The following is a 25,636-nucleotide window of genomic DNA, read 5'->3' as shown; positions in this document are numbered from 1 at the left end:
CCTTTCGCTCCGTGCTACCAAGACCGCTGCACAAGCCATCGGCAGATCTATGGCCGCGCTCACCGTCATCGACAGACACTTATGGTTGACGCTGGCGGATATGAGTGAGTCAGAACGCGCTGTTTTCCTCAACGCCCCGCTCTCGCCCACCGGCCTCTTCGGCCCTGCGGTCAGCGGGATTGTGGACCGCTTCTCTGAAGTGCAGAAGGCGTCGCAGGCTATGAATCTCTTCCTGCCTCGCCGCTCGAGCCCAGCCGCAGGCCGCTCTCAAGCTCAGCCTCCTGCGCGCAGCTCCACACAGCGCTCGTCTCGGCCACCAACCACTTCGCAGCGACGCCAGGGCGGCCGCCCTAGGTCGCGCTCGACCAGCCGTCACAGACCGCCGCCCCCCCGGGGTCCGCGTCCCAAGATAACGCTGAAGTCTGAGCCCGCGAAGTCCTCCTAGCACCCGCAGGGAGGAAGAGATCGCTGAGTCCCGCTGCGGCCGGACCGCCATCAAAACGCCCAGCTCTGTCAGTCCCCTCAGTGCAGGCTACTGCAGCAGCTTACACCGCAGCCAACGAGCCAGTAATTCCACTCGCTCGCCTGCACACAAACGCCGTTTTTACGGCGGCCCAAATAAATCTCAGAAAGAGTGTAAATTCGGGCTTTCCGGCTCCGGCCGAAGGTGTTGTAAGTGTAGAAAATGTGCCCACTCCCACGTGCTCACTGCTTCACACAAACACGGTCCCCATGGTAACGCGTTCAGAGCGCTCTCTCATAAAGCGGTCACACGCCGCTCGAGTAATAAGTGTAGTAAATGTGCCCACAACTCTGTGCTCACATCTACCTGTAACTCGCTCTGCCACTCGGTTACCCCGGGCAACAGCGGCTCAAGCCGAGGGTGTTATAAGTGTAGAAAATGTGCCCACTCCCATGTGCTCACTGCTTCACACAAACAGGGTCCCCATGGTAACGCGTACAGAGCGCTCTCTCATGAAGCGGTCGCAAGCCGCTCGAGTATTAAATGTAGGAAATGTGCCCACAACCTTGTGCTCACACCTACCCGCTGCTCGCTCTGCCAGCCAGTTACCTTGGGTCACGGACCCTCTAAAGCTCCCAAACACTGGCCGTGTCATAAGTGTAAACCCTGCGTCCGCTCACGAGCACGCGCACTCACTTGTAGACATGATAATCCCCACGCCTCTCTCGCGCCTGGGATGTTTGACAGCAAATCACGCTCCATCCGATGGGACCGAGCTACTGAACGCTGTACAGTCGGCCAATACTGTTTACCAGCCCCCGTGTTCGAGCACCAGCGGCGCGTGCGCCGCGCCTTTCTCTCTGATACAGGCTCCCCATCCCGCGCAGCGCGGCGATCTGAGCCCAGAGACCATTCGACCCCTAGCTATGCATGCGGAAGCATGGGAAGCGATTCAGGGCGCGTCAGAATGGGTGCTGAAAACTATAAAACACGGCTATTCGCTTCAATTCGCTCGTCGCCCTCCGCGCTATACAGCACAGACGGAGACGAGAGTGAGTTCAGAAGCTGCGCACTTGCTTCAAGCAGAAATAGCGAAGCTGCTGCGCAAAGGGGCTATAGAACAGGTTCATCCTTCTTTGAGCGAGTCGGGCTTTTACAGCCGCTACTTCCTCGTGCCCAAGAAGGACGGAGCGTTCAGACCTATTTTAGATCTGAGACATCTGAACAAAGCCCTCATGAGACGGCCGTTCAAAATGATCACAACCAGAAAAATCCTCGCGCAGATTCGCCCAGGAGACTGGTTTATCTCTCTAGATCTAAAAGACGAATCCTTTAGCTCCAGATAACTCCCCGTCACAGGCCATTCTTGAGATTCGCCTTCGAGGGTCGAGTATATCAGTACACAGTCCTGCCGTTCGGCCTGTCTTTGGCACCCCGTACATTTACGAAATGCATGGACACGGCCCTCGCTCCCCTGAGGAAACAGGGAATGCGAATACTGAATTATCTGGACGATTGGCTTATTCTAGCGCAGTCAGAGACGGAACTTGTGTCTCACAGAACAGCGCTTCTCAGCCATCTGGAGGAGCTGGGTCTCTCGGTCAACTGGACCAAGAGCTCGCTATTACCCCGTCAGTCAATTTCCTTTCTTGGAATAGAACTGGACTCGGTGGCTATGACGGCCGGACTGTCGGAGCAGCGCGCGCGCCGCATCCGCCTCCTCGCCGCATCCCTCCAAATAGGCAGCCGGGTTCCGCTGAGGACATTCCAGCGTATCCTGGGGCATATGGCCTCAGCTGCAGCAGTGCTCCAGCTGGGTTTACTGCGCATGCGCCCGCTCCAACGCTGGCTGAAAATGCGCGTGCCCCACCGAGCCTGGGCGGCCGGCGGCTTGCGAGTCAGAGTGAATCAGGGATGCATTTCAGCCCTGCAGCCCTGGCTGGCAGCCGAATGGTATCACACAGGAGTGACTATGGGAGTGATTTCACACCGGAAAGTTGTCTCGACAGACGCTTCCAACCTAGGTTGGGGAGCGCTCTTCGAAGGCAGACCGGTCTATGGCCGCTGGTCAGACCAGGAGAATCTCCTACACATAAACTGTCTAGAGATGCTCGCGGTCGAGAAAGCGCTCAAACACTTCCTCCCATTCCTCCACGGTCACCATGTTCTAGTCCGCACGGACAATACATCGGTAGTGGCCTACGTGAATCACCAGGGCGGTGTCAGATCAAAGATGCTCTGCACCCTGGCGGAACGCCTCCTCGTGTGGGCTCAGCACTCTCTGCGCTCGCTGAGAGCCGCGCATGTGCCTGGCCACCTGAACGAGGGCCCCGACAGACTGTCCAGGGACAACGTTCCCCCTGGGGAGTGGTCTCTACACCCCCAAACAGTCCAGTCACTGTGGCGACGGTTCGGCAAAGCGAAAGTCGACCTTTTTGCGTCAAAAGACAACGCTCACTGCCCAGAGTTCTTCTCGAAGAACGAGGACGCGCTGGCCCAGATCTGGCCCAGCGGCCCGTTGTACGCTTTTCCCCCGGTCTCTCTGCTGCCTCAGGTCATCGAGAGAATCAGGGAAGCGCGCCACTCAGTGCTCCTCATAGCCCCATGCTGGGAGAACCAAGCTTGGTTCCCGGATCTAATACAGCTGGCAGACTCAGCCCCCTGGCCGATACCGGTGAGGAGAGACGTCCTCTCTCAAGCACGCGGATCGATATGGCATCCCCATCCAGAGCGCTGGTCTCTGCATGCGTGGAGCCTCAACGATTACACGCTAATCTGCCAGACGGGGTCATGAACACGATCATACAATCTAGAGCCCCCTCTACGAGGCGGCTCTACATGTCGAAATGGTCAGTGTTTAACACATGGTGCACTGCTAAGGGGCTCGATCCACAGACATGTGGGGTATCGCGAGTACTGTGTTTCCTTCAAGAGCTACTGGACGCGGGCAGGTCCCCCTCCACGCTCAAAGTCTATGTTGCGGCCATTTCAGCGCTCTCGGTTTCTGAGCAGGGCCGCGCATTAGGAAGGAACAAGCTCGTCATCCGCTTCCTTAGGGGAGCCAGGAGGATGAACCCCCCGCGACCCCCCTCGGTTCCTATGTGGGATCTCTCTCTGGTCTTGGAGGCCCTGAGAGCGCATCCCTTCGAACCCTTGGAAACTGTGGATATGAAATACCTCACGTTCAAAACCGTTTTTCTGATAGCACTGTCGTCAGTCAAACGAGTGGGAGACCTTCACGCGTTATCTGTTAACGCCGCGTGCCTCGAGTTCGGACCTAATGACTCCAAAGTCATTCTCAGACCGAGGCATGGTTGAGCTGCACTATACAGGGAATTGTCAGTTAGGACCGGCCGTGCCGCTCCTAACCCCCTAGTGTGTGCTTATGTACGGCGCTAGCCCTCTTCGGGCTGCCCGGCTCTCCGCTATCACGTTCCCCGGGCTCTCCCTGGGACTCATTCAGTGGATGCTGGGCGCGCACGGCGTTGACAAGGGCGTTCCCGTAGCGTAAGCAACTACGCAATACGAGAGAACCTCTCGTAAGAGAATGTTTCGGTTACTCACGTAACCTCTGTTCTCTCTAGAAGAGGGAACGAGTATTGCGTAGCCCGCCGTGCTCGCGCCACGAGCTCATTTCGCTTCATGCGACAGAAACCAGAGAAGCAGCCTCCGAGCCCTGTTTATATACGCTAAGCCACACCCCTTTTCGCGGGCTGTGACGCATTGGTCGTGACGTCACGCCAAGGGCTCAGCGGTAGGCTGCTGCAGTTGCCGCAGGGCAGCCAATGGGCACGCTAGTTAGCTTGCCCTAGGTCTGCAGGCTGCCGCACTGCGTTGACAAGATTATAAAAATTAAGGATAATTTTTGGCTTCAGTATCTCGAGAAAGAAAGGCTTTCCCGTAGCGTAAGCAACTACGCAATACTCGTTCCCTCTTCTAGAGAGAACAGAGGTTACGTGAGTAACCGAAACGTTTTATAGCTTGTAATTTTTCATGCCCAGTTAGAGCTGTCACTGAGAATTGAATTGTAGTCTTGGTTAATGCTCAAAGTTTGTATCCTCTATTCTTGTGTGAAGATGCTGTGTTGAAGTTCTGCATTTATGTTATCAGGTCAATTTGCATGAACATTGACAGAGTAGGCAACATTCAAAATAAAGAACATTGTACGGAGACTTTGTATTCAGTAACAGCTTGACAAAGCAATCCTCATCAAGATGTAATGCAGTGTCCAAAGAAATCAGTGTAAAACATAAATCTAGCATAACAACAGAGTACAAGATTAAGTACTTTCTGCTCCACTAGCGGCACTAAACAATGACGGTTGTTTAATCAAAGAGAGTCCCACTCAACTATTGGTTGCTAAGTGTTGCTGTGTCTGGCTTGTCTGGATGCTCAAACAGCATCTTGATAGTGTCACAAAGTGACAATTTTTATACATGTCTGGGAAATCAGTTTATGAATGGCTTTATGTATAGCTGCCTTTGCATATTAAAGGAAACTCCACCCAAAAATTAAAATTCTCTCATCATTTACTCACCCTCATGCCATGCCAAATGTATATGACTTTCTTTCTTCAGTGGAGCACAGAGAGTTTCAGAAAAATAATCAGAATTTGTGAGTCCATTTAATGCAAGGGGATCGTAACCCAAAAGTTGACGCCTCAAAAACCATACAAAATTAACACACATGACCCCAGTTGATGAATCAATATCTTCTGAAGCGAAACGATTGGTTTGAAATGATAGAAGAAAGAAAGTCATACAGGATAGGAGAAGTTATAAACTTCAACTCTAGAGTTTGCTGTTGATGGTCAGTTTGCTTTTGTGATGTCTTGGTTCTGTTCGCTGTACTTGAGAAACAACACCGAAGGTAACTTTTTGTCAACAGAGTAACAAAAATGTATCAGGACACTTGATGATTCTTTTCGGTTGAACAATGTGAGTAGTTAAATGGGATGGTGATGTCCACACACCTCAGTGTTTCTTGTGCATGTGTTTGACCTGTGCTTTATTCCACACAGGGTGAATGATGTGATTCTGCGAGTGAACGAGGCTGATGTCAGGGACGTGACCCACAGTAAGGCTGTGGAAGCATTGAAGGAGGCAGGGTCACTGGTCAGACTGTATGTCAGGAGGAGAAAGTCTGCATCAGAGAAAGTCATGGAGATCAAGCTTATAAAAGGACCCAAAGGTACAGTAAAACCAACCAACTCCTCACTACTGCCGTTGATCGTTGCATCTTATTTTAGACTTTTAACAGTAGCTATGTTTCCATCAACTTGTCAATTGAATTATCTGAAGTTCGGTAAAAAAAATCATGCGAATAAAGCTGCTGAAAGTGTGTTTCCATCAAACGGCTTTAAAGCGAATAAAAACCTGTGCTTAATGACGTCACATGCTGTTTTGCGATAAAATTGGTATATCGAATTGATTTGAGACATTTTAAGGCGTTTCCATTCATTTTCGCACTGAATCGCACAACATTCAAGCAAACATTTGCGAACAAAGTTTTGCTAGACAAAATGGATCGCGCCATCTACCAACAAATGATCAATATTGCACAAGTTGTAATGGTGCAGAGTCCTGCACGGGTCCATTTTTTTGAGACCGCCCCCGCCCGTACCCGCAAAGTTCAGCAGATCTGACCCGTGCCGCGATAAATCGCACACAAGCTAAAATCATTCAATTTAAAGTGCTTTATTTTTTATCTCGCACCTCTCTCAACATCACCATAGCCTCATGAATGGGCTAATGAGCGCTAAAGTGCGCTTTGTTTTGGGCCATTCAAGTAGCCCTAGGCTACCTCCAGTTCACGCGCGGGCGCCTCTCCGTGTCCTGATTATATTGCCTGAGATTTAGCTCTTATATATTAAATCCAGGAAAATGGTTGATTAAACATTGATTAAAATTAAGATACAATTAATACAAAACGAAATTCACTTTAAAGAAAGTCTTTCTACAAAAACAAACTTAATAAAGTGGTCAAAATCATGTCTGCCCACTCCATTTGTCTCCCGATATTCGGGATCATCTTATCTTATTCATGCTTTTTTCAGTTTTCATATAATCAACATAAAAAAATACATAAAAACTAAATCGTTTTTTAATGACAGGGCTACAACACAGGCTTATTAGCCTGCCCTACAATCATTGAATATTATTTTGCTTGATTGACGGGTTTTTATTTAAAAGAAAGAGCGTAGCCTACGTTTGTAGGCCTATAATAGGCTATGGGCAATTTACTTAGGTCTACTAAAATATAATTAATATTATTTTATTGCATTTGTATTAGTTGTTTGAAGAGTAAAAAAAAAAAAAAAAAAATCGGTCGATCTTAACGCAAGTTTACAACCGGCCATTCGGTCGGACTAAAAGGGGGGAAAAAAATGATTGGGTCGGTCCTAAATTGACAGGATCGGTCGGGTAACGGCAAATAATATTTTTAAGGATGCCCAAAACACAATATTTGCGAGTGTGTAATGGCAATTTAGACAAACAAATATTACACATATTTTTCATCCGCTACCCGCCCGCAAGGAGTTCATTATCCGCCCGCATCCCCGCCTGTGAATTTTAGGAATCATGTCACAATCCATCCGTTTTAGCCACTTTTATGCGGGTACCCAACCCATTGCAGGACTCTAGGTGCTTATGTGACAGCTGATAGCGACATTATTTGACTGTTATGGCATTTCTTAGATTTTTGCTATAATAGCCGTTTTATTTTTCTGTTAAATTCAATTCAAAAAGTATCTCGTCTCCTCGTTTGTCCACGTTGTTGACACCGGCCATGTGTGCAAACCAGACAGTATAATGGGTGCAAACTGGGCGGAAATTAACTAAAAATTTTTCTTTTGTGGTGGGTTGTACCCAAAATTACCTAAAACTTAATCGCAATCCATTATTTATTCGGAAAATAACGTTTCCATCAGCGTTTATCGCATAAACCGTATATCGATCAAGATAAAATCCGATCAGACCGACCGTATTTCATTTTAGTCGATATTCAAGAAATTCAATCGAATTTTACTGTTTCCATAAGGCATTTTTCATTCGATATCACATAATTCGGATAAAAACGTGGTGATGGAAACATGGCTAGTGTAACTGGGATATTAAAGGTCTAGCCAATTCTAAACGTTAGGCCAGTTTTTAATTTAAATTGGTGATCTTGGGTAGTCAGTTTTTGGGATTCTGTGTTTCACACTGTTAAACGATAGGTCCGTGCTTATTTGTGTATGAATTTGGTTAATAACATTGATAAGACAAGTACAACGTGTGGAGCTCGCAACATCTTTGTGTTTGAATCTCTTCATCTGTTTAGTTAGCATGTTTTCCATCACTGTCAGCATTGAAAGCTTTTTTTAGAAATAGTAAAAAAAAACAAAAAACATATTCATTAAATATTCATGATCATTTTTCAGTTGCAGAAATGTTTATTTCATTCTACTACACTCAGAACATTGTGACACCACATTGTTTCATTTCAAAGTGTATAAATGTGGGAAAGATTGCTTAACCCAGGTTTAAAAGCAACTTTATCCCAGAGTTAAAACTATGCTAACCCAGGGTTAAGAATAGCATGAAAAACTGTAATTATGCTGTTTTTTTTACACTACATACAATACATCTTGTCAATCAACAATGAAATTATTGATCAAAATTAATGTGCGTCATGTTGCAAGTCTTTAACTTCACAATAACTTGGTTGACTTGACAAGTTTCTAATGTTCTAAATTGTTATGTACAGTTGTAATCAAAATTATTCAACCCCCATTGCAAATCAGGTTTATTGGCAAAATTTACAGACTTTTAGCTGTTTGCAATGAACAAATAAAACAAAAGTAAGTGAAATAGCTCAACACAACAAATGTGTCAAGTGGTTTCCCCAAATTCAACTGAAAATGCAACTTTTAATGACTTCTGCGGTCTCAAAATTATTCAACCCTTTCATGGCAAGCATCTTTAGTACTTAGTTAGTAGCACAACCTTTTGCTATTATGTCTGTACATTTTCTCAATAAACCTGATTTGCAATGGGGGTTGAATCATTTTGATTACAACTGTATAAAGTTATAATTGTGGCTCTTGCTCTTTTAAAAAGGATAAATAGCATATAACAGCCATCCAAATGTGGCATTTTCTAGGTATTTATTCCTCCTTAATCGAAACCTCTGATCCTTCCTAGCATTACACTGAGGAAGCAAGAGTTCTGCTAAATAATTTCTTCAGATCAGAGTTAAAGGAGAACTCCGGTCAATTTTAACATTGAGCTAATTTTTTTGTAAATTTGGAGTGCTGTCAATACAGAGAACAACGACAAAAATCGGTGTTGCCTACACCGTGTTATCCTCTTTTTAAAATTTGCACCCTGTTGACTTCAATGGGGCAAGTTTTAAACCTGCTTTTAGCCTCTTAACATCCTTGATGTGTCATTACAAGTGCCCAGCCAATGTGAGTGATTCCTTCAGAGTGATCACGGGTGAATCTGACTGCAGTAGATGTGAAAGATATGAATAAAAATGATGTTATTTCAGCCAGCGCACATACCAGTATTTACATCCTGTTTTCGGTCGAAGTCCACAGTAATCGATTGTCGAGTTCACACGCATAGGTTTAGTTACCTATGATCACGCGTGTGAACTCGACAATCGATTACTATGGACTTCGACCGAAAACAGGAAGAAAATACTGGTATGTGCGCTGGCTGAAATAACATCATTTTTATTAATATCTACTGCAGTCAGATTCACCCGTGATCACTCTGAAGGAATCACTCACATTGGCTGTGCACTTGTAATGACACATCAAGGATGTTAAGAGGCTAAAAGCAGGTTTAAAACTTGCCCCATTGAAGTCAACAGGGTGCAAATTTTAAAAAGAGGATAACACGGTGTAGGCAACACTGATTTTTGTCGTTGTTCTCTGTATTGACAGCACTCCAAATTTACAAAAAAAATGAGCTCAATGTTAAAATTGACCGGAGTTCTCCTTTAAGAGTGTACTGTTGTTCACACTTTAACTAGAGACCATAGACATTGTCCCCTCTTGGGAAATTATATATATATATATATATACACACACACACACACACACACACACACACACACACACACACACACACACACACACACACACACACACACAAACACACACACACAATATGCAATGGGGCTATTTTAAGGCCAGCCATAAAGTTTCCACAACACTGCAAAGACTTTAAGCTGCTGTTGCCATGGAAACATTCACCTCCCATGGTTTTATAGACAGTTTGTTGTATAATTTATGCAACAATTTATTTTTCTGTATTCAAATGTAAAGATTACAGCATAGCATTTTTATGGCTTGTGTGTGCGTGTGTGTGTGTGTGTGTGTGTGTGTGTGTGTGTGTGTGTGTGTGTGTGTGTGTGTGTGTGTGTGTGTGTGTGTGTGTGAGAGAGAGAGTGAATGTTCATTATGACAGATATTGCTGATTATTTAGCTACTAATAATAGCTTTTTTCTCCTATTGTCTGGTTGATTTTTGCATGTTTTAGGTATAGTGCCAAATGTATTAGAGCTAAATATAAATGTTGTTGTCGCCATCAATTAACCTTTTGTTTTTCGTCTGTATCTTTGTTTATCCCAGGTCTTGGTTTCAGTATAGCAGGGGGTGTTGGGAATCAGCACATCCCAGGGGACAACAGCATCTACGTCACAAAGATCATTGAAGGTGGAGCCGCACACAAAGATGGGAGGTTGCAGATAGGAGACAAACTTCTTGCTGTAAGGAAAAAGGACAGTGCTTATTGCTGACCATGTGCTTGTTAAGTACACTAAAGTCTGTTTATGTGTGGTTTGGTGGTCTTAGGTGAATAGCTCCTGTCTGGAAGAGGTTACCCACGAGCATGCCGTGACTGCCTTGAAAAATACCCCAGACGTGGTCTACTTGAAAGTGGCTAAACCCAATAGTGTCTTCATGAATGACAGTTTTGCTCCTCCTGACATCACCAATTGTGAGTTCCTCTTTAAACTGACCTGACTAACATCAGAAAAGTCACAGATTATATTCTTATGGTATGAATTAATGGTAAATACAGTGAAAGAGTTGTCAGGTAGGCAGATATTTAAAGCACAATGTGTCGCAAAGTCTACAGTATCTACTAATAACACACATGTTGGATATGAAGAATGAGGTAGGTTATGTTATGCATTAATACCATTGAAAAGCTCCCTCAAAACATCTCTCAGTGCCACTGCACATAAGCCTCGATGGAAACATTTGTAAAAGCTGTGAAATGTGGTGGTGGTGGGGGTGGGATAAAGTGTGGTACTTGTGCAGATCAGATTGTTGCGTGCGGTGTGTGAGGCCCATGCCCGGCAGTGAGTGTATTGATCTGTGCTCTGCTCATAGCCCTGCCAGCAGGAGCACTAATAGGCCACAGAGGGGAGGACTAAACTGGTATCGATTGCTCTTGACTGAACGTGCCGCCCCCGCAGCCATTAAAGCCTACGTTGTGCTTAAGTGCAGAGGTGGTGAAGTCACCGCTGTTCAAATGCCCCTCTGTGTGTCTTCCTGCCCTTAAACATGAGACTAATGACTCAGAGTAATGCTGAGGGCTGGGATCTCCCTGACAATATCATCTTTATGTGTCAATCAACTAGGGATGTGCAAAACACACGTTCAAAATAGACTAGTTGGTTGGTTGCCTGAATGACTATTAAACCAATTGATCTTAAGGAAGCCATAATTAGGCTAATTGCAGGTTCATCTTGACCCCATTTGGATGTATTTTTTTTTCTGGGGGCATTTACACAGGATTCATTCTTACAAACAGCTAAACTAGTGGTTCTCAACCAAATTTCCAAGGGAGGTGGATGACTTGAAAGTATTTAAATTAATAAATTATTTTTACTTTATTAAAATAATCTGTAATCTATAAAAAAACACTAAAAACACTTGATATAAGGGGTATACAAATTTAAACTGAAAACATTTTTCCATTATTTTTCTCAATATATATTGTTTTTATTTAAGAACACAGTTACATAACTTGAAAATGAATCTTGGTTAATTATTTTAAGCACTTTAAAATAAACCATGTTAATTAAACCATGGTTTAAAGTCAAAAAGCTTGAGAACCATTGAGCTAAACGGGAAGCAACCTTTTGAGATGCTTTTTTGTCTGACTACTGGGGCTGTTAAATTATAATTCGAGTTTCGAATATTCGTCGAAGGCAGCCTGACATATTTAACTATTGCACTCTCGTCTCGCAACAGAGAGCCGCGTGTTTAGAAAGCCATGTTAAGTTAAAAGAAGTTCAACTTTTAAAAAAAAAAAAAGCGCCTTGAGACTTTGGGGAGTTTTTTTAAATGCAAAAAAAAACTCTGTGTGATCATCAGTTCTGCTCTTTATATTAAACTATGCATAAATAGGTGTACATGATGCTGTTTTATTCATAATTGTTTATGCAATTCACGAAATTATATTTGATTTATAAATGTTATGTTAAATGTTATGCAATTTTTGGACAGTCAGTCATGTTATTTGTAAACAATTTAATTTGGTGCATTAATATTTTGCTCATTCATTGCTCCCTCTTGTGGCCTCGGGAGACAAGTCAAAAGCTTTTTCCCCCTAACTGAAATTATGTCTTTTAAATTTGAATATAATTTGAATATTAGTAATATTTAAGAATGAAATTCGAATTTAGTTTTTCAGCCATTTTGACAGCCCTACTGACTATTTTTAACATGTCTAACAACTAGAGAACGATACGCAATCATCAACATGCTAAATGAAGCACCATAGCCAAAAATATCTAAACTAAAAAAAGAAATCCAAGTGAACTTGCCCATCTCACTTATCAACTAGTCAGTTGTTGGACAACTGAACGCTGGAATACACAACACAACTTTTAAAATGTGAACGGTTTTTAAAACTCCAGCCATCACACACTTGCTGATTTTGTAAATGGTAACAGGATAAAAGTGGTTCCGAGGTCCAAACACAACAAACTCGCTCAGAAACGAGCACCTAAATGCTAGGATATGTATAACAAATGAAGACAATTTGTGTTCTAAAATCAGCTCAATATATTCAACAGGATATAATCATAGTCTAAAGCTGAAAATTAGAGTCTGTTCCCATCATACAATATGCAGTTTTGTCTGTCAGATCCGACTGCTGAAAATCTCTACACTGTCTCTGACTTTTAGCAACTAATGTTAACATGTCCAAACTGGAAAAAGTTATTTAGTGTATTCCAGCCTTAATTCACTTGTTTATCGTCGTGACCCATCCCTACAGTCAACATGATTTGTCTCTTTTGATGGAAAACCCGGGTGAACACAGATGAACATGTCCTTAAGGTCTTTAAAATATGATTCATGTCGGTGTTCCCCGGTGCAATACGTCAAGCTATGGTATTACCTTCAGCACTGCATTGTAAATAGGTCAAGCATTGTAATGCAATGCCCAAAGTGAATCAGTTTCAACTTTGACACCATTTGTTGTTGGCCTTTCTAAGCTGAGACAACGATTGATGCATCAGCATTCATGTCTGTAGCTGATCCTCTGTGTATCTAGATACATGAATTTATTTGACACATCTGTTGCAAATATAAACTCAATACTCAAGATGCTTATTCTTACTCCAAATATTTTGTCTTAATGGATCTGGCGAGAGGTGGCAGGTCAAAGATTTCCATCTGATGCATGTGTTCATAGACATGACAACGAAACAACTGCGCTGACGGAGCATGAGAATGTCTCATGTGTGAACAACCCTCATCTGCAGTGCTGTTCATGTGGATGTCAAAGCACCACAGGCTGCTTGTTTTGAGAGATGTGAGCCTGACGCAAGTCATCTGAAACTTTAGCTTTGTGCTGTAGCTTCAAAGCACTACAGCTTTTGACCTACAATATTTTGACTTTTGAAGATGGACAGAATAACATTCCAGTAAGCTACAGTCTGTTGAATGAAAGTTACCTCAAAGTTATTGTACCCACCCCATGGGTGCCCACAGTGCATTTACATAATCAGCCACCCTTATTCTCCACTACTAAGCCCGCCAACGGCTGTAGACCCCAGACTCATACAGACACAACATCAGACCATCAAATCAGACACGCTTTCGTCATACAAAGCCCTTGATCTCTCTACCTCTTCTGATGTGCCCGGCACAACTCTCTTTAGACACACTAGTTTTTAATCCTTAAAAAGGATGCTTGCCATGTCCCCTTATACGATGAAGGATGACTACTTTCTCAAAGTCAAAGCTTGCACAACTCTGCTCATTTGCGCTGATCCCCCTTGTGTAATGGACAATTAGACAAAACCACCCCCATATCGGTCACAATTTGTGACCTATTAGACACAGATGAAGTCTAGAAATCAGTTCAAAACCACTAGAAGAGAAAAGGTCCCTGACCCGAATTAGAAGGATCACAAGCAGAATACTGCAGCCAAGGTATATTGGTGCCTTCATAACGCATGGAATAATAAATGGTTGATTGTTGATGGCAGATCTAAAGAAGAGATACAGGCACTTCTTTCAGAACCTCGTAAGCTTGTTGACTTGTTGGCTGCATCCGAAAACTTAAGCAGTTGACTTGTTGCCTCACTGCCTTATCAGGCAATGACTTTGTAGGCAGCGTTTGCGCACGAAGGTATCAATTTGGCCCATATAGTCACTTTCTATCTCTCAATAACATGTCTTAGAAAGATATTTAAATGCTTAGTTTTTATGATGAAAGTCATTATATTATTATTATTATTATTATTAGTATTATTATTATAAAATGTATTGATACCTTTAACATATTTTTAACATATTGTCCTTTTAAATCAGAATGTCAATTCATCTTAATCTTCCAGTGAAACTACAGACTTTTCTCCGGTGATGTATACTGGATTTCTCTGATAATTTAGTCCGCTTAAACCCTGCCCCTTTCTTACAATAGACTGCAAGCTTACATTCAGATTTGCCTCTATCCAAGCAACAACCATCGGTTAGAACCACATCCCCACTGTCTATTTTTGTCTATTTATTCTACTACCATTGCATCACAACAATATTACCTGTATCCTTTGAAGAGGCAACCCTAGCATGAATTATGTACATTCAGTGTTTCATTCAGTGCCGAAAAGTGTTAAAAAGAGTTTCTGCCTATGTAGCACATTCCAAATCAGTCAGTTTCTTAACCATTAGATGATAAGCAGGCAGCTCATTAGGTTGTGGAAGATAGCTAGGGTTGATATAGCTACAGAAAGACTCACACCACATTTAAGACCCATCCATACATAATAGTGGAGCCAGCAGACAAGTATGCTTTGCTCTGCTTGGCTTGAAAGACAAATAGCAAATTCAATCATGGCTGGGATCACATGGTCAAGTCTGTATTGCTAATCCAAGCAGCAATATCCTAATGCAGTGAGGGCAGCATGTGGAACGATGGCACACTGGCCTCAGAGAGCCAATCTTGAGTCTGAGATAATGAATGAGAAATAATTCTATTGAGTGTGCACAATCATTCAGCAGCCTGACTCAGAATGGTAATAACGCTGTTTATAGCTTGTAGATGGTGTGCAAGCGCTTTTCTTTTTTGAGTGTGGTTTTTGGGCACTCTGATCTGCTTTATTTGGTTAGTGTGTTGCAGAGGGGGAGCCTTCGTGTTAGTAGATTATATTTTTGTCCCCATGGAGAGCCATAAAGCATGCATTTTACCATCTGTTGTGCTTTTTTTAATCGTGCCACTCTGTTCTGTTCTGCCTGAGGGTAAAGCGAGGTTTCTGCTGCTAAACCTCTCGTTCTATTATATGCCATAGTGTAGTACTGTTGAAGAAAAAGCTACTGTCACTGCTGCTCTCAGCCAACTGGGCCCAAATATACATCTCACAACCATCAGAGAGCTCATATCACAGGACAAACAGTAGAATAAGACCTGGATAGACACATTGATGAATAAAATGCCTTAACATGGGTTTGGAGAATCAAATTGGAATTACATTACATTTAATTTTTAAGACCATCTCACATTTTTTATTTATTTATATAGCTCTTTGTACAATACAGATTGTTTCAAAGCAGCTTCACATTAATAAGCAGGGAAATAACAGCGTTATTGTGAAATTCATCAATTATGCAACATATTCGAGTTCAGATGTAAAGCAGAACAGAATACAATAGTGTCATTATGCAGCTCAATTTAGTTCTGTATTGCTCATCAAATATCACAAATCAATATCACTCATCAATACATTAGGAGAAAGTTATTTGCTTTCAGCATGGGAATTTACCTAGATCTTTGCCAATGGATAACCAGATAATTCAGGGAATTTCCCTTTCTTTCTAAATACATTGTGGTCTTGAATCTTGGACTCTTAGCACATATCTGGTCTCATCCCACTAAAGTGGTGTCACATCTCATCACGGGAGAGAGCAATCTTTCACTGGAGCTTTGATGGTCAAAGATGGGATCTTTGTTATCCTGCCTTTCACCACTACAACGTTTATCATGTTTAAGCATGCATTCCACACTAGTAGTGACATTACCACTGTAACTGTTGATGGCAAATATCGACAAACAGACATTATTAGCGATGTTGGGAAAATGATTCATTTACTCGTCTTGGTTGATTCATCATCTATTATATCCATCTCCTTCCCTCATCCCATTTACCATCATTCTGTCATTATGCAAGTACAGATCACACTTATTTCCGATCAACAGAGCTCATATGAGGATGCACCGATACCCAGGCAGCCTTTTCTCATGAGCTCAGCTAACTGTCTGCTTCAAATGAGACATTTACAGAGAGACAAAGACAGGTAAGAGAAGGATAGTTTAGGCTCAGTTTCACTCTGACCTCCAGGTCTTTTTCACCCACATGGATAGCTATGTAAGCGGAGCCGCAGTGGAGGCGCAGGTGTTAAAAGCTCAGGCCGAGGTATCATTTACTGTCAACGTGTGTCTGTTTAGCTTAAGTATGCTAAAGAGTAACTGAAGAGCATAGTTGTGCAATTTTGGAGGATTAGGTAAAGCTCTTTGACATCCTAGAAATGATTGGTGCAAGCTTCTTGGGGAATGCAGAACAAGACGTTATAGACTTGTTTTGGTGACATGTTGAACTTGTTTTTCTCTTTCCCAGCCTATTCCCAACACATGGAAAACCATATCAGCCCTCCAAGCTATATGAGCCAGCCGATGCCCCCAGTGCATTCTGGACGCTATTCCCCGACCCTAAAGACCAGTGCGGGGGAAGATGATGTTTCCAGGTATTGCCTCAAAATTGGCTACATAAACCTATTATGGTGTTCATGCACAGACTATTTTGCAACAATGAGACACGATGCAACACCGTCTGTCTGTATAGACCAACGTTTTACACATTAAAGTTTAAATAAATGTTTTATTACACAAAACTAATTCATAGTCCTTGCTAGGGCTGGGTATCAATACATATTTCCTCATTCAATTCCGATTTTGCATTCTGCTTACATGTAAGAGACATTTCCTGTCATCTAATGCTTTAAATTATAAAGGTACCTTGGTAAAACTTTTAAAATTAGCAACAATAAAATACCCTATTTAACAGATAATAATCAACACAAACAAAAACATAACAATGTGTTGTTATTTTAAAATGATATACTCTTAAATAGTTCATGAAAGATTAGTTTGTGAGTCTTATTCAGTGATTCATTAAAAGAGTCAGCTCATATTAATTTATCAGACTACACCGATGGCGCGATCACCAGTTGAATACCAGATTAATCCTGTTCTTATAAGCTTATTGTTTGTGAGTTCAACAAATGGGAAGCTTCAAGCTGTTCAGGATTATTTTTTATAAAGTGTTGCCTGAGCAGGTCAGTGCTCTGATGCTCACTTGTGATGTTCAGGATGATGTCATGACGTTCTATGAACTTTGATAAGAGTTCACTGGCATATTGAATTGCTATTCACCTGACCCAAGCTGCAGTGCTTCACTGAGGGAGTTGTCAAATGTGAGGGCAGATAGCAGGTCCCCTCTCAGCACCTCCCTCTATGTCTGATAAACATATGTATTGATTTTACAGGGTTAAACCCATTTTGATTTGAGAATTTCCCCACTTTAAGAGGGCACAATCAAAAATCAAACTGGATGCAAAAAAGAGTGTGGTTAAAACATTTATCCAGATGCAACAGCAGAACTTTAGAGAAATTCGTCCTGAAATGACACGTCTGTGCCGATTTAGCGATTTAATAAGCTCCAAATTTAGCCCATCCACGTCACGTGTTGGTTCATTTTCATAAAAACCGCAGCGCATCATCAAGCCTCTTAACCAGCTTGCCAGAAAATGAATAAACAAGATTGTCGTAATCCAACAGAACAAACGATTCTATTAATCTGACCATTTAGGTGCACGGGGGATTTGAATTTTAGCACAACAATCAAGCATACACTACAAAGTAGCCTGAAAAGAGCATTCTAGATGTCATTGTGTTCGGTGTTGTTGGTGTTGTTTTTTAGAGGAACGTTCTATTTAATAGGCAAAACCTGATGTGATCAAATGGTGTTTGACTACAGGATCAGTATTGTAAGATAGCCACAGGGGTGTTTTTGATGGTGTAGTAGAACAAGGCTGTGTGCATTAGAGTAGACCAGCAGTGCCTCCAAGAGGCCAGTTATATACACCGATCCTGCACTCTTAAAGCAACGTTTATTGTGGCATAATATCGATTACCACAGAAATAATTTAATTTTGCCTTTCAGTTTGTAAATCACATAAACAGTAATACACTATGGACATACAGGAGCAATATATTCAAGGCAATTATATTCACTTAAAAGCAGAAATATGATGCTTGCATATTATTACAGTATGTTATTTGCTCCACATAAAAGGTGCTTTGTTGATAGTTATATCACATCTTTTTCTGAGATTCTTGCATGCATCATTCAAAAATTACAGGATTCCTGCATTACCTGCATTCCCCTTGACAAACAATTTTTGATAAGATGTGCTTTTAACTACAACAGACTCACGTATAGTAGATGTTGCGGATTCATTGCATTTATGAATGTACTTTTTGAATGTACTGATTCTGATTGTTACATTTGTTTTTTTTTAGAGTCACTGGTGGTTTTGCATCAATTGCATTTGTACGCTAGAAGACTATAGTTTACAGTTTTATTCACACAAATTATGAATGCACAAATTAGTGTCCAATTACTTAAAAAAAAAAACAATAAAGGCAGAAATCCCATGTTCTTTGGAGATAGAACTATTAGATATATTAAACAAATGTATAGCCATAAAATGGTATCATGGCAACACTATCTGTGTGTATATTGGTATAACACTGTTCATGTGTTTTAATGAAACCATTTTTTTTATACACTAATATTCTCCTGTAAAGTCTATTATACACACATATGTCTTATGACTGCATTCTGGGAGATTGGCAGTATTGACGTTTGTGGCCTTGTGTTTTACGCGAATGGGCTATTTCAAAGTCAGAATGGAAACACAAATCAGCATATTAGAATATTAGAATGATTTCTGTAGTAACGTGACACTAGAGACCAGCTTTGCCATCACAGGAATAAATTACTTTTGAAAATATATTAAAATAGAAATCCGTTATTTTCAATTGTAGTAAAATTTCACAATATTGTTAATAATGACACGTACAATACAAAGAACACAGCACATAATTTTTTTGATTCAGGAAAATGTAAGGATTTTTTGCCAGCTGTTTGTTTCGGACTCAGTGAACAGTTTGTGTTCAATGCTATGAGTCTGTAAGTTTAGTATTTATGTCAGTCTATAAGGACATATGTTGTTTTGCAGGGAACCCAGGAAGGTGGTGCTGCATCGAGGCTCTACAGGGCTTGGCTTCAACATAGTGGGTGGAGAGGATGGAGAGGGCATATTTATTTCCTTCATCCTGGCCGGAGGCCCTGCAGACCTGTGTGGAGAGCTGAAGAAAGGAGACCGCCTGGTTTCTGTGAGTATTTCAGTGGCCACTGTCACACTGAAGATGAGTTTCTAATCAGAAATATTTCTTACAGTATTTAGCAGACCTACTGAGCTTAGTGTTGAACAGTCTGCAGACCACTGTCATACTGCTTGCCCTATAGATGTAAAAACGACTGTCCCTTTCTTAGGTGAATGGAATAGACCTACGCAGTGCCACTCATGAACAGGCTGCAGCAACCCTGAAGAACGCCGGACAAACCGTTACCATCGTTGCCCAGTATAGACCAGAGGGTGAGTCCTTCTCAATGTAAGACAGTGCCATGTCAGTCATTTTGATCACCAATTAAAAACAAAACAGAAATCAATCAGCGATCAGCAGGAGTCTCTTAGCTGTGTTGTTGCGAGAAGTAAAAAGCCAATAAACCAATACTCCAGTTTTATAGCCATCAGTTGACTCATCTGAGTCATTAATTCAGGTCAGGGTCGGAAATAGAACTCGTAAAAATTTGATTTGGAGATTGAATCATCCAAGGCTGACCGTACAACTCGTCCTACAGACCATTATTATACTGTTAACAATGCCAGTAAATTTGTAATGCTCTTTCCTGCATTCCCCTTGATAAACAATTTTGGAGAAGATGTGCTTTTAACTGACTAGTATCCTTTTTAAAAAACCCATAAAGGCAGAAATCCCATGTTCTTTGGAGATTTGATTAGATTAGATATGTTAAATAAATGTATTTGCTATAAAATGGTATCATGAAAACACCACCCGTGTATATATTGGTATAAATCTGTTTTGTTGAAAAAAAAAAAATGTATACACAAATATTATTCTGTGAAGTCTATTATCTATTATACACACAAATGTCTCATGACTGCATTCAACAGCAGCATTCTGGGAGATGGGCAGTATTGACGTTTGTGGCCTTGTATTTTTAGAGTACAGCCGATTTGAAGCAAAGATCCATGACCTAAGAGAGCAGATGATGAACAGTAGCATCAGTTCAGGCTCAGGATCCCTGAGGACCAATCAGAAGAGATCACTATACGTCAGGTACTGGACAAATATCCACCAGTATGTTACAAGGGACTGGTCACCAGCATGTAAAGTCACCATGAAATTAAAATTGACAATTCTTATTTTTTGGGGAAATATTGGAGTTATTATAAATAATTTATTCGTGCACATCATTCTTTTTTAATCTTGAAATGACATCTCTTCTCTGATGACTTGAGCACTGCACAAGGGCAATAAAACAAATCCTTTAGAACCTGTCACTTACATGAGATCGCAGCAATTAGCTAACAACAGCGATCCAACGGTACAATCAATTCCTGATGGATGTAAAGTGCCGCCCTACATTTTTTCTCATTCAAGAAGACGTTTCACTCAGATATTCATCACCGAAGCTAGGGGAAAAAAAGGCCACGATTTCTGTCTCATACCAACTTTAAAAGCCTGTTTACACTAAGAACGATAGCTGTAATGACAACTATATTAGCGTCCACACCAATGGACAATAATGTTCTGTTTATTATAAGCGTGTGCTGCAGTTTCGTCATCTGACACTTTAAACGCTCAAGCTCTTTAAAGCAGGACAGATTCTGATTGGCTGTCAATTTTTTTTTATTGTTCACCAGCAGGGAAAAAATCGGTCTGAAAGTGATTCCAGTGATATCGTTCCTCTGTGCCGTCATCGTTGTGGTGTGGACTCTACTATTCTTATTTTTAGAACTACATCTTTATTGTTGTCATTATAGTTATCATCCTTGGTGTGAACAGGCCCTAAATGTAGTGTTTTTAATACATTTCACAATTGATTTGAAATATTTACAGTTCACACACAGTCATTGCAAATCAGGGTGTCAAACTCCTGAAGGGTCACAGCCCTGCAGAGTTAAGCTTCAACCTTAATTAAACGCCCTTGTTCCAGATAATCAAGTCCTTCAGGCTTATTTATAAACTATAGGTATGTTTGTTGAAGCAGGGTTGGAAGTGAACTCAGTAGGACTCTGGCCCTCCAGGAGCTGAGTTTGACACTCCTGATTTAAATGGGCCAGCAATTTTTAAAGCCTCTTGTCAGACTTCACCACATGCACTTTGATAATGCATCAAGTATCTAGTCTGTGTTTTTCCTGTGGTCTTATTTTGACTGTTTTCTGCAGGGCACTGTTTGATTATGATAAAACTAAGGATTCAGGGCTGCCTAGCCAGGGCCTGAACTTCAAATTTGGGGACATCCTGCATGTGGTGAACGCTTCAGATGATGAGTGGTGGCAGGCACGGCAGGTCACTGCTCAAGGAGAGGTGGAGGAAATGGGCGTTATCCCCAGCAAGAGAAGGTGAGAGACTGAAGCTTAAAAAAATAAATAAAAGCACACAGGAATGTTAAGGTTTACTTTGTAAACTCTGGATTTGTACCAAATAATATCACAATCACAGGTCCTCCAGCACCTGAGTGCTTAGCTGATAACTTACCCTCTGTAGCCTAAAGTGCATGTCTTCGGCCCTGTTTACACCTGTTATTAAGATGCGTTTTGGCCGTTCGTATTACAAGTAGATGAGGGAAACACATTCCTGTTTACTCCTGTTGTTTTAATCCATCTCTTTTGTCCACTTTCAACCACTTCTGTCCTGATTTCTTCGAGGGGAGGGTGTATGGGCGGGTAAATGTGTGGACTTTTTCAGATCTTTCAATCTAATGGATGAAGTAAGCTCAAGCAGTTTACATATAAACACGCCCAGAGACGACAGAAAAACATACGGAAGCATCAGATTTCCAAATCAGAAATGGAGAGAGAACATTGCTCTTGAGACATTTTTCATCTTCAAATCAAACTTGGGTCTCCAGCCAACAAAGTTTAAATCCCGTCTTGCTAGTGTGCTTCCCATAATTTTTACGCAGTAGGTCAGTAGGCAAACACATTCGACCACATGAGCGTCTACATTACAAAAGCAATCCAGTTGAATGCGTTTTTCGACTACCTCTGGAAGTGGTTGAAAGTGAACAAGCTCAAAACATTTTAGACCTTGTTTACACCTGCATGGGATGATGCCAGTTCAATTGATGACGCCATCAATTTACTGTAGTCATGGAGTTTCAGATTTGAAAATGATTAAATATGTATTTATATGTACATCTCCGTGTTGATAGGGGGCAGCACAACAAAATAAGAGCAATAGGTTACTTTTCAGTTATCATCGTTAGACTATTATGGAAAACTTAATGATCGGACAAAATGGCTAAGCGTCCATTGGCTAAAATGGCTAAGCGTCCCAATACGCCAAATAATTACTACTCAAAGAAATCAAAAACAGAAATTGCTTATGGAGGACTGGTAACTGAGCAGACAAGTGTCACTCATTCAGAAGATGAGAATTCCCGATGTGAGCCGTCAGCTCTTTGGAGATGTTAGTCAGACCTCCACAGACAGCGTCCTGAGCGAGATCCAAATCCATATGAATGGCCCGTTCAATGGCGCAAGCTAGAAAAACTCACTGTTCAGTCCACAGTCTAGTAAACGTTGGCAACCTCTTTAAGTTATTCTTGACTGTGCTGATGAAAGAAATGTTTGCTGCTTGCGCCGACTTAAAACATACATAAGAAACACCATGAGACAGAAGAGACTCTCGGCCATTGCAGTAGGCTACTGAACGTTGAACAGGCCATTCGTGTGGATTTGCATAAAACACTTAATCGATTTGATGCTGTGCCTGGTGGACTTCGTTAAGCTCTTCACAATGGCGTAGCGGACAGGCATGCAGGGCCCACGATAACCCCCCATGGGTTGCACCGATAGACGATTATATTGTGTATCAACGATAGCCAGAGATTTCGTCAAAAGCATCAGCTATTAGAGATATCAAGAGATTTTGGCATTTCCAATCAATGTAATAAATTATTATTATTACTATGTTGCTTTTATTATTAAATTCATTTTACAATTAATTTGCCCCGTATAACTGATGCGTTGCGAGGATAATAAAAGATTGGTTTGATTAGCTTACTCCTCATTTCAAAAACAACTTAACACGAAATACTTTTTATTTTTTCATTATGGGCCACAAGAGTGATATTAAGTCTATTAAGAGAATAAGCAGAATTTACACATTGCTTGTGTGATATTCACTCGCCTCCTTCGCTTAAAATGGAAACATTTTCAATATTGTGATGTGGCATTTTTCTTTATCACCAGTTGCTCGTAAAATAATAGACAATGATTTCATTTTCCATGATAATAAAATGAAGTAAATTATTAAATAAATGAGTAAATCAACAAGTAGGTAAATAAACAAGTAACAAAAGTAAAATTTCTGCGAATAATTTGCAGATACCCAAAGACGTGTTTTTTTTTCCCAAAAATCCCTCATCATCTGTCCTGATGAAGATTGCTGTGTAAAATGGATTTAAAGTGGATAACAGCAATTGTTATCTGAGATCCTTGTGTTTTCTCTCTAGAGTGGAGAAGAAGGAGAGAGCCAGGTTAAAGACAGTTAAGTTTAACTCCAAGTCACGAGAAAAAGGGGTGAGTGAACCATTTCATACATGCATACAGTACCTACTAAGATACCAACAATATTCTGTTCTAAAACCTAGTGAGTTGCTTTGACTTCTAAGACCACATCCTTACTGAACTTTAACTTTGTGACTGATTTGCAACACTTTTCCCATAATTTTCCATAAATAAAGAACCACACAAAAGACTTGACACTTAAACTTTGTTGTTCATTTTGAAAGATAATTTGACAATAATGTAATAAAGAAAAAAATACCTAGCTCACTTAAATATTGGTTAAATTTGGGTCAAGGTTGTTGGGTCAAGTTGTGTTAGGATTTTCTATACTTTTCTGTTAATCGACATTTCTCTCAACTTGTCTGCCCTCTTGAATAAAGTTTTGAGCTCACAGTGTGTCCTAGGATTGTATTCTCTGCAAACCAGACACTACTGTTCAAAAGTTTGGGGTCGTTTTTGAAAATACAATAAAAACTGTAATATAAATACTGTGAAATATTATTACAAATTAAAATAACTTTTTTTCTATTTTAATTGTTTTTGTAATGTTATTTATTCCTGTACTGACAAAGCCATTACTCCAGTGTTCAATGTCAAATGATTCTTCAGAAATAATTCTATGCTGAGAAACGTTTCTTATTATCAATGTAGAAAACAGATGTGCTACTTACTATGTTCAATAAATATTGAACAGATGTGCTGCATAATATATTATGATTCTTAATTTTTTGATGAAAAGAATATCTTTTGTAACAAAAATGTTAATTTAATGCATGCTCGCTAAATAAAGGTGTTAATTTCTTTTAAAAAATGACTGACCCCAAAATTTTTATTAATTACATTGGTAGTGTACATGTTGATTTTGGCCAAAACAAGATATCTTAGAAAGCAACACAATGTTGTTTCCTTCCTTATGGAACAACCTCAGGATTATGATGTATAAAATGCTGTAGAAGTAGGCAACTCACTAGGGATTAGAACAACATTTCTTTGTTGATTATATTGTGTATCTAGAATGACATTGAAATGCATTTTAAATTACTTTACGAATTAGTGTTGGATAATGTTCCTACCTCTGTGGAAGTTTGGCCATTTTATATTAACTCACATTTAATAATGCTCAGTCAGTGCATTCAGTGGAATGTAATATTCTGGATGACGTTTACTAATCAGTCTGCCATATGAATGGTCCGGTCTAAATTAACAGCATGCGTAGCTGCAAGTGTTGCAGGCCCAAAAATGGCCATAGGTTATATATAACACACATAACAATACTGTAATACATCTATAACTCATTTATGAGGCATAGAAGTCAAAACACCAGATTATCTAACAGCCGACAAAACATGCATGATAGGAAAACGAAGGACAAATACGCTTGCCATTGATGTCGGACTGCCCGTCCTTCTGTATGCCACACCTCCTCCTCTCCTGTCCTTCATCCTCACACTTTTCTCCTTCTGCCTTCCATGTCATGCTCTCCAGTAACTCACAGTGTTGCAGTGCAAACAACCAGGCTTATAACTGATCACTGTGTAAGAATGGAAACGCACCTATAGTCCTGGTGCCGAAGAACAGAGGCATGTAGTTACTATTACTTAAATAATTTCACATACAGGCTCTGTTCACAGCAAAGGATGTCATACTATATTTTGAAAAACAAATCAGCCCAACTTGCTTTGTTTTGTGGCATGTTGCCACAACCAAAG

The 25,636-nt window shown here is 41.1% G+C and overlaps 1 protein-coding gene across 23 annotated transcripts in view; it reads left to right on the top strand.

Moving 5' to 3' along the window:
• The window catches only part of dlg1b (discs large MAGUK scaffold protein 1b), a 147,250-nt gene that overhangs the window by 98,381 nt on the left and 23,233 nt on the right, over positions 1–25,636 (top strand). For all 23 annotated transcript variants that reach the window (XM_081374960.1, XM_081374959.1, XM_081374957.1 and 20 more), the window contains 9 exons: positions 5,484–5,653; positions 10,089–10,225; positions 10,311–10,455; positions 16,595–16,721; positions 19,281–19,437; positions 19,598–19,700; positions 20,352–20,466; positions 21,579–21,755; positions 23,873–23,939. In XM_081374960.1, the coding sequence (XP_081231086.1) occupies positions 5,484–5,653; positions 10,089–10,225; positions 10,311–10,455; positions 16,595–16,721; positions 19,281–19,437; positions 19,598–19,700; positions 20,352–20,466; positions 21,579–21,755; positions 23,873–23,939 (1,198 nt within the window). The remainder of the gene's footprint in view (positions 1–5,483; positions 5,654–10,088; positions 10,226–10,310; positions 10,456–16,594; positions 16,722–19,280; positions 19,438–19,597; positions 19,701–20,351; positions 20,467–21,578; positions 21,756–23,872; positions 23,940–25,636) is intronic.

Source organism: Scardinius erythrophthalmus (assembly GCF_964197995.2).
Source record: "Scardinius erythrophthalmus genome assembly, chromosome: 9".
Taxonomy (NCBI): Eukaryota; Metazoa; Chordata; class Actinopteri; order Cypriniformes; family Leuciscidae; genus Scardinius; species Scardinius erythrophthalmus.
The sequence above is the reverse complement of the archived record's forward strand: the minus strand, read 5'-3'. Positions and strand labels throughout refer to the sequence as shown.